We start from the raw sequence: 10,471 nt of genomic DNA, 5'->3' as shown, positions 1-10,471 counted from the left end.
AAAGCAGTGGTTTGTTATTGCTGCTGCCATTAGTAACTGGTTTATGAATCATGTGATCTGGTGAAATACACTGTCATTGTGCATCTGGTCACACCAAAGAAAAATCAAGCAGGAGCAAGATCTCTACCAGTTAACAATAAATCTATTTGGGGAAAAGACCCTCTTGTCTTCCAACATTGGGATGCACACACACACACACACAAACCCAATCTTTTGGTTGCTTCTAGAAGGAAATGTAAAGTTAACACACCTGCCAGCAATAAGGGTTGCTAGATTAATGACCTGTTAGCAAAATAAATGCTAAATATTTGATGACATAAAAATGAGTTCCTGGGTCCCTCTATGAGTTCTCTGAGCATTCTGTATGGATGAATTTTTCCTTTTTCCCTGCCCCCCCCCCAGCCCTGCCGAATAATCTCCTTTTTGCAGGGAGAAGGCTTCTGTCTGTCAACACACTACCTGACCAGCCTCTTTGTTTAAGCCCTTCAGAAGACTGCATGTGAAGCCTGTTTGGATGTGGAAATATATCCTTGGTCAATAGAGGCCTTTTTCACTCACAGACTAGCACCTAGGCCTTCTGAATTTCTAATTCATACAGAAATGGGAAGGCTTTTCATAGTATAGTCCTTTGTTTACTTTCTTCTTCTGCTCAGGTTGGCTTTTGTCATGTATCTGCTTCCCTGCAGGGATTGCTTTTTTAGTAGTTTCTCCAGTTTTTCTTTGCTGTGAGGTTGTGACATCTGCAGGGTCAATCAAGCCAAAGACCAATGCACTGTACATGCATCAGCAGTTAAAGAGCAGCAAGAGCTGCATTGCCAATGGAGTCCTTGCTTGCTGAAAGTGGTTTTATGAGCGGACAATTCACACAATTATATGATAATCCATTTATATAAGGTCAGTGTAAAAGGAAAGAGTTATCTTCTATACTAACAATCATTTTTCTTACAACACTGAAGTTACTTTAATGTTTTCTATAGTAGTGTAGATTGTGCTCAGACTTGCTTTGTATTCAGCTTTAGACATGAACATAAATTCTGGCTTAAAAATTTTATTAAAATTATGGGCAAAAAGTATTTGTAACCCTAGAAATTGATGATAACTTATGATCACTTACACTGTGGTTCATGTGTTGGCATCAGAGCACTCACAGACAATCACAGTTTACCAACATAATGTCATACAAACCCAGGAATCATATTATACATTTTGAAGCTGTTGACCAAGATATTTATCTGTCATCAGTAAATCATTGTCCCTGTTCCCAAATGTAACCTATACTGTACACCACAATAATACCACTGCTCAGAGACCCTAAACAATGATCATTCTTTCAGGAGGGATTGAGACTTTTCCTTAAAATATATTCACAAATAATATCTTAATACATGGTCAAGAGGAACGTTTTAAAAGAACAACTGTAGTTTTTCTTTATTACAAGATAGATGCCACAGAAGTGAAACCAGATTGTTTGTTCACTGTCTGCACTGACGAGTGTCTTCATGGTTGCCTTTAAGGAAAAGGCTTAGACATTCACTTTGAAAAATCATGGGAAGTTCTCAGGAAGACCAAAAAACTTACTGTGGTTAAGTGAATGGCACAATGAACAGGTGTGAGTTTTCCATAGAAAGACTAGGCTTTCCTAACAGAGGTGAGACAATAACATTGTCACAAAAATTGCCTTTTAAAACTAGGCAGACAAGTTACAACTTAAAGTAATTTAGAAGCATAAACTAGCAACATGATTGAAGTAATCTCAGTTAAATAAATGTATCCAAGTGAACGAATACCTCATTTCTCCTGTGAAATCATTCTAGAGGATCGGTGTGATGCTATCAGAGTTTGTGGCTGATGTCAGAATTACTTGCTCTTTGTGCTCATTGGAATAATGCAGTTTGAGAGTATGCTAGAAAGGTCTCTTATATCTATGGCTTTTAGTGTCTATGATGATGTACATTAAAAGAATTAAATGATTCCAGTTTTAATGAGACTTGAGGAATCAGATTGGTTTTTGAATGTAAACCAGGCTACTTCAATACTTGTTCAATGAATCAGTAAGTTGTCTTTTACAGTTTATGCATGAGAGAAAGAGCCCTGTTTGTCTTACAGTATGATGTTCAAACATCAGGCTTGCTTGTATCTAATTACTAGGGTGACTGAAGGGAAAGAAATACATTTTGGTATGCCCAGAAAAAAAAAAGACAAATTACTAATGAGTCTTATCACTGGAGATAAATTCAGGATACACTGGTAGTATTGTAGTATACCATAGACCAAGTATCTCTTTAGATTATATTGCACATCATAATTCAGCATAAAATCAACTCTACTCTGTATGAATACTACACTTCATAGTTTAAGATTAAGCAAATAGCTGTACTTCATAATGTATCACCTATTACTTTAGAAGAACACAAGAATAAAACAACAAAAAAGCCAATGCAGCAATGCGGATGTTTTTTCTTCTGTGCTATGTGAGGACAAACATGCATTTTCTAGCAGCAAAATCATTCTTTTATTTCAGGCCTCTCCAAAAAGGAATGCTGAAAATGTTATTAGAGCTCTAAATATCAGTAAAAGACTAAACCCTTAGGCAATCCTTTTCAGCTGAAACTTCTTTATACTTAGTTTTCACTAGCTTTTAGGGTTTCGTTGATGGGAGAAGAAAACAAAATCAGAACTGTTCCATGGGGAAATAAAGGGAAGAGGAAAGACAGTGCCTCATCAATTCTAACATAAACAAAACAGTTGAGCAGATTAGTAGTAATATTTTTCCACTGTCCAATTTCTTCTGTCTGCTTTAAAATTTTAATATTTATATGCCACAGAAAACCTTTCTAAATTTTCAACCTTTCTATTTAATTTACCACTGAATTGCTGCCATTATTTTGAAGGCTGTGTTTGAGGTTTTGGTAGAACTTTGATTCAAGAAATCGTGGATAAGAATCTCTTTCCATGTGCATGTAAATTATTCTCTGTGCTTCTTCAAAACAGGACTGTGTTGGCTCTTGAATATTCCTTATAATTGCTTTCCTTGCAGGACTGTCAATGTTAATCTGAAACAGAAAACAACATTACTCAAGTATCACTGAATATATGCAAAGGAAAGGTAAGGAAGATTGAATTCAGAGGACTTTTATTAACTGCCTTTTATTTATATCTTTTCATATACCCTTTAATTTTAAATCAGCACCTAACGAAAAACATTGATTCTAGCAGAGTGGATTTCTCCTTATACTGCCAGAAAACTCCATCTTATTAGTTGCCCAATTTGCTCTTCTTTTGTTGTTTGATGTAGTAAGAGGTATGGTAGTAGCTGGATGGGTAGCTTGCTCCCTTGGGGACAAGAAGCATGGGAGCTGTCTGAATTTCCCAGGTTGTCCCACATCGTTAATGGAAAAGCCATCTTAAACCTGACTATTGTGATCAGTGGAGGTTGAGAGTAGTGGTAAAGTCATTGCTTTGCTCCTGTGCAGAAAATGGGCCCTAGACTTCAAGCCTTAAGGAAGTTAAGCAAGATCCAAATACATACTATTTTAGGGGGGAGGAAAAATTGCACATCTTTTTTTAAATATCCTAATTTAAGCCTGTATGTTTGATTGATGAATTTTGTAGTTGACAATACTGACATTTTTTTTTTTGAAAATGCAAATATCTCGCTGAGTTTCCTATAGCTGCACACACTAAAAATAAAATACAGCAGAAAATCACTAAAAATGCATTTTCTTGCCCATTGGCACTTAAAACCAGCAGAGGGAACTTTCAGATTTCTTTAAGTTTTGTATTAGTGGGAATGGTTTAGTCATTTAAAACAGCAATTGCTCTCAGCCAGCATCTGAGGATGCAGCTGAGTTGGTTTTGGCTTCCCTTCAGTGTCAACAGGGAAGCTGCATTTTGAGATTCTATAATAATTTTATTGTCATGCATAAACCAGCCTGATTTTTCAGTTATGTTCAGTCTGCCAGAGGCAGCAACAGTAAAGCCAGATTGAGCTTATTTTTTGCAAGGAAAGTAATAAGCTGGAATAGTTAAAGGTCACAAAGCATGACTGATTGTGCAGGAGAGACCCTTGTCTGTATAATCACTTGTCAGGAAAATAAAATCACCCTCAAACGTTTTGTATATAGATCTTCTCTGTTTTCCCTAAATCTTGTATTGTTGGAAGCAGAAAACAATTCTGTCTTGGAACCTTTATTTTAGCCCATTTTACAAAGGGGACAGCATTGGGTGGAGTTTTTACTTTGTCCATTTAGATTTACTCTTACAAAGATCAGAGTTATATATACCTGTAACAATGGCATGATGCAAAAGCTATTGGAGTGATGTCAATGGCTGCTGGATCAGATGCTGAAAAGATTAGAACAGATCCAAGAACTTGGTTATTAATCTAGCTGTGCCTTTTCCTTGTATCTTTGGTGGGTAGAGTTGAAAGATTTACCTATTGTCAAAATGTGAATGCAAGTATTAAAATTCTGGGTTCAAATGTTTTGGGAGGATGCATTGCTACAGTTTTCACTCTCAGTAATACAAGAAGTGTTTTCACTCCCTGGATACCAGAGGTGCTAGGCATTTGTAAGCAACATTACACATCAGGTATTTTTATTTGAGGAGATAAAGTGCATGTGTTATTACGTCACCTCTTTGGGAGCCTGGGGCTGAATGTAACTTGTAAAAAGTTTCCTGGCCCTGGAAATCCTTTTCCTCTGTGATGTGATCTTCTTAAAAGCTTCGCAAGCAAGCCAGAATTCCATATTTTCATCACTGTGCTCTGTCTTCAAGTAGGTCTTGTAAATCACAGGCCCATCTGTAAATATTTCAGAAGCCAAATTTATGTACCGCTACATATGCATTACCTTTAGAGTCCTTTGAAGGCAACAGGGATGTTTACAATGCAGTATATTTCTTGATTGTACATCTATAAATATTCTTAATAGATTATGTTAAAGTGGGGAATTAAACACTCTAACTCACCCTGAAGCCCTATACCTCAGCACTGCATTTTCCTGCGCATGCAGAGCTCCCTTTAGCTTTCAATGGCATTTCACTATGCAGAGACAGAGCACAGAAAACTTTATTCTTCATGGTCTCTGTGAACATTATCAAACATATTCAGACTGACTAGTATTTTTAAATTCCAGTTCCAGTTTTCTACAGAAGATACCTAAGTATTATCAAATAATCATGATTTGACTGATAAGACATGCTTTTCTTGGTGTAAGAACTTGGAGAAAAAACAATTAGCAAAAAAAAACCAAACTTTTCTTGCTGCTGTAACAGAGTGAAGTAAAGCAGTTAAAATAATACTGTCTTTAGCAAATAAGTGGTTCTGAACCTGAGGTTGTCTTTGAAACACCTGACAATGGAGTTTGCCTGCAGAAATCAGTGAGATCTTGGTGAAGATTAAATTCCTGAAGTGTCATTAGACTTGCTTTGTACAGAATTAGGTAATAGAGTCATTAAAATGCTTCTAGCCAGAAGAACATTTATGAAGCTTCACTCAGTGCTAGCAGTTGTGCAAGAATGGTACTTGCAGTACAAAGATGTGCTTTGAGACTGAAGCCTAAGATAGGCAAATACTTCACTTACTTTTCATAGTGAGCTGAAAATCCATTGGCTTTAGAGTTTCTGGCTTTTCACTGCACTTTCTGACTCTTGTTAAGCATTTGGATGAATTCAAAATCAAGTAATAGCGCCATCTAAGTGCAGTGAATGAAGGACAGCATCCACGTACTGCTGGAAGCTATCAGGATTTTATTTAAAGAAAGCTTTCTTACTAGTGCAGCACTCCGGGCTTTCATGTTTCCAGACACTGCCTGTCATCTGGCAGAAAGGGTGATTGCTTGTATCCCTGCCTACTTGTGCTATAATTTTGTCTTTTAAGTGTTTTCTGTTGTGCGGTTTCTCACTGTGCTTTATCTGAAAACTGTTATATTTATATTTATATATTATATGTATATTAGATATATTATATATAAACATATTAGATTGTTTACTGGTAAAGATTGTAATGGGAAGATCTTTTTCTTTTTTTCTTTACACACAGAATGTGCAAATTCTGAAAATCTTCTTGCTCTTTGTAGTTTGTTTGCAGTTTGAAAATTATGCCAGTCCTTAGGAATAATCTTTAGAGGCTTGTGCTGTAACTCTGTACATGAGTTTCTCATCAGAGTTTTTTAAAAAAGTAGTTCAGTAGCGATGTTTTGCGGCAAGAAATTTATGAGAAATGTGGGAGTGCTCTGAGCCCTGAATAAGGAAGGGGGATGCTGGAGTGAGAAAGTTCAGATTTGCTACTGCAGCTACAGTTCTTCCCATACCTGAGATGAAGGTCTGATTTATCTTCCAGGGCATAATGTTATATAGATGTGCCATTAGGTATCGTGTCTTTGCCGTACACAGGATTTTCCAAGTCAACTTTTCTTTCATTTTCTTCTAATATATATTGCTGTACAGTGTTCTAAGCAGGAATATGGCAGGTAAACCTGCCCCTATTATGTGTCTTTAAAAGAACTACGTGTCCTTGCAGAAATGGCAAGTTTGGGAAAACATTTACAGCAAGCTACATTTATTTTCAGTTTGATGCATACTAAGCATGTCACACAACGTTGGTTTTCATTAGTTGCATATAAACCAGCATACATTATACCGCATGAGTTACTGATTTTGCTTCGTGAGAACTTTTTCAGTAATCTGTCTGGGAAACAAACATACAATTACTTACATTTACTTGTTACAAGCTTTTCAAAAGACTGGGACCATTGCAGCACTTCCTCCAAAGACACCCTTTAGAAAAAAGGAGATTATTGTAGGATTAGCTATGGTTCAATGCATAAAAAATTAACTGAAATTACATTATTGAAAATCTGTCTCTAGTTTAAATAAGATCTGTATAAAACTTATATTTAAAAAGGTTTTTCTGAACATCCTAGATCTTATTATGCTGAATCAAATATTCTCTTTGCTGTAACAAATGTAGTTCCATCTCAAGGTACTCTCGTGCAGTTCTTCCAGATATGGCATTTGCTTATTTAAATTGTGCTTAGGAGAAGCACAAGGAAAGTACTAGATTTCTAGGTGGGAGCCTCTTTGGGACAGGAATCATTATATATACTTTATGAAATGTTGGTGTTTGTATTTAGTAGCAAAGTCTTAAAGGGCTCAAGATCTTATAGTAATATTTACAGGCCTTTGACAACTAAATTGACTGATCAGCTGAGAGCTGAATATAAGCTCTGAACATGAGGTAAATAATGAAAAGTTAGTGCAATCTTAGTTGTAAGGGACTTCCATTTCTCTCCAGTCGTTTACAGTATAGTATGACACATTGTTACTAATCTAGACAGTTCTTGGTGGTGATTAAAATCAGATTTCTTTCTTTCATGTTTGCTATTCTTAAACAATAATTTCATAAACTTGTAGGAGTCTCCTGCCTGATTCTGGGAAAGAGTATGGAAGTAGTGAGGTGAGAGACTAAACAATTTAAGGAAAAACAAATGTCTGACTGCCAATAGCTCCATTTAAGTGCACGTAACTCCATTTACAACCAACTGATTTTTAAGTGTTGCAGTTATAGGACATTGATGCTGGTAACTTGGAAAAAATGCTTATGCTTATATTAGTAGAAGAAAACACAAGGGATATATTCCAGTGGGTGCTTTCCATTATGCGTCAGACAAACCTAGGAGGATATCCCTCTTACATTAAGTATTTTGTTTTCCTATGAGCTACAGTTTTGACAACAGCAGCTCAGTATCACAGAACATTTTGTAAAATTTTAGTTAAAAGCAAAACTGGCTTTGGTGTGAGTGCTGCATGATGCTTCATAGATTTCTGCTGCACATCAGCCATTAGAAGCTTTGTAGCTTTTTTAATTGGTGAGCACCCATTTATTTTTAATTTGATAAAATTCTCTGTTTCTCTGAAAGAGTACATGCTGGGACTCACTGATTGTTTTGTCAGGCTTTCCTGATCAGTCTGACCTGGTCAGAGAAATATATTGTAAGAGAAATTTTGCCACTATCAGCTTCTGGTATCCATAAATCTCTAGTAGCTCTTGCCAGTAAAAGATACTGTTTTTTTCCTTCCCATGGGCTATCAGCCTCTTCTGTATATAAAATCCTGAAGCATGTTGTTATGAGGAGTGAGAATCTTTATTTCTTTGAATGATTTTTGCCTTAAGAGCTGCTTCTGAGTCATATTCACTATTACTGATGCAAACATTTTTTCATTTCTGTCAGCAATAACACTTGTATGCAGAATAAATGACAATCTTTTCTGTCTTACTAAGCATAATCAGTGGGGCTATTGTATTTCTATTTCTGATTATGATTTGTCTTTACCATTAATCTGTGAAGTAGAAAGAGTGCTGCCTGGTGAGGCAACTGACACAGAAAAACCTTTTTACTTTTTTCCTTAATTTTTAAAATTGGGAAAATGTAAAACAAATGTATATAACAAAGGCTGTTGTAGGGTCTTGTGGGAGCTACCATTCATTTATTATACCCTCTCCAGTGCGAGGGGCTCTCCTGGCTGCTGCTGCGTGGGAGAGAAGTCCTAGTTCAGGAGGCACTTTTGGAAATGCCATGCTGTCTAGATTTCTGCCACTTAACCTCATGCAAACAGCAGTTTTGGGAGACATCAAACACACCTCGGTATTGCTGTGGAGGACACCGCATGTTGGATGGAAGCATTTCATCACCCTGATGTGACACGCTGACCAAAAGTTCCAGCTATGATTGGCCTTCACTGAGGTTGGTGGCAGCTAAGGACTTGCAGGAGGAACCTGGGCATGTGTCTTATCCACCACATGTCTTCAGACTTTGCCAACAGTCTGAATTCTTCTAAACTATTGACCCAAAATACGTGTCTTACAAATTCTTCACAGGCCCAAATCTGGACTTAATCCAAGGATTAGTTTAGGCTTATACTATTTAATATAAAAGAGGTTTCCACTGAAATGTACCTTTCTACCACTAGGGAAATGACACTTGGCACTTCCTGTCCTATAAAGGAATTGGATATATGAAGGTGATCACCAGGGGTAGTTGTGAAGATGTTGCACTTTCTTGCATGTTTTTAAGCTTGCAAAGTAAACTTCCACTCTGAATTTTGATATTTTTGTCTGTCCTATTCAGCTGCACATACTGCAGAACATAAATAGCTCATTGGTACTTACTTAGAACTGATCCCATTTTCTTCTGCTCTGAATACCTTGCAAAGCCAACAAGTACTTGGACTCATCCTCCTAAACGTGAAAAATATGTGAGTTTTAAAGCTGCTGTGCTCAGTTCTGGCTGTCTTATATTCCACTTATAATTTAGTCTCCATATAGCAGTGCAACCAGTTCTAGCAGTGTAATATGTCTAACCTTTATCTATGAGTCATGGCTGAAGCACTGAACTAAAATATCTTTTTGTAATGTGCAAAACCTTAAAAATAGTTATAAAAAAAAAAATACCAAGTAGTCCAATGGGTGTATCTGCCTCTTTGCTTCTCCAGTTTTGAAAAGAGATTACAAGTATGAACCTGACCTGAAGCAGAGATACCAGGCATCTTTACCCTGAAAGTTCAAGGTGACCTGAACTGGAGATCAGAATTCGATGTGAACTGAACAATACTGGGTAAATTTAAGTGTCTGAGATTAACACTGATATTTGTCCAGCAAATATCTCAAAGTCAATTAAAAAAATACTATAACACTTGCTGTAGTATCTTATTGGCAATGAGGCAGTCAAGAATATGTTTGTCTGAAAAACAAAATAAAAAAAAATCATCTTGCAACCTTGAGTATGTTTATTTTTTCTCCTTTGGCTTTCAAGTGATGCCAAGTTATTTGCCAAGGTTACATAGAACAGTAAGTAAGTTTGTATAGACCTGCCTGAAATTACAACAATAGTTTTAATTTATTTAAACTCTGTTTCTTTCAGGTCTGTGTGTACTGCTCCTAAAACGAATTTTTTCCTTCAAACTGAAATGTAGAACAAGGCTGTATCTCCCAGAATTCTGAACCTGTGAAATCACAGCATTTACCTTTAGTCTTATTTTCCTTATTTCCCTGACATCTATATCCAATTTTACATTTTGCCCCACAGATTTCCCACAGGGTATTGATAACTTCAAGTCTGTTGCTCATGATTCCTGCAGCCCTGTAGGACTGCTAGTGGCTGTTGCCTGTTTCCTACTTTTGTGAAGATCTCTTAACTATGCTGTCTGCTTGCTTTCTGTATGACTTCTTCTACACTTACCTTTTCATTCCATTAACATTTACTCATCCCACCCTCCACCTGACAGCAATCTTTTAAAACTACATAATACTGCATATTTACAATAACATACTAAAAGTCTGGCATATGGTTATTGCTTATCCCCTTATTTTAGACTGTTTTACCCAATGCTCTTCATTTTGGGTGTTTTCTTGTTGAAATCAGCAGTCTTCACTGGATAAAAAACATGAAGAGCAGCCTTGTGGCATTTCTGA

The 10,471-nt window shown here is 36.5% G+C and overlaps 1 protein-coding gene across 1 annotated transcript; it reads right to left on the bottom strand.

Moving 5' to 3' along the window:
- Nucleotides 1-2,667: 2,667 nt before the first annotated feature.
- On the bottom strand, nt 2,668-9,238 carry RGS13 (regulator of G protein signaling 13). Its single transcript, XM_061451080.1, has 4 exons — nt 9,170-9,238; nt 6,716-6,777; nt 4,635-4,801; nt 2,668-3,053 (listed from the first exon to the last, which is right to left on the bottom strand). Exons 1-4 carry the CDS (start codon nt 9,232-9,234, stop codon nt 2,856-2,858), a joined length of 492 nt encoding a protein of 163 aa, XP_061307064.1. The 5' UTR covers nt 9,235-9,238; the 3' UTR covers nt 2,668-2,855.
- Nucleotides 9,239-10,471: the final 1,233 nt, after the last annotated feature.

The sequence above is a fragment of the Pezoporus flaviventris genome, unplaced genomic scaffold, assembly GCF_033815535.1.
Source record: "Pezoporus flaviventris isolate CSIRO_AGI_PZ_B2104156 unplaced genomic scaffold, CSIRO_AGI_Pfla_v1 ptg000013l, whole genome shotgun sequence".
Taxonomy (NCBI): domain Eukaryota; kingdom Metazoa; phylum Chordata; class Aves; order Psittaciformes; family Psittacidae; genus Pezoporus; species Pezoporus flaviventris.
Note: the sequence above shows the minus strand (reverse complement) of the source record. Positions and strands in the feature narration are given on the sequence as shown.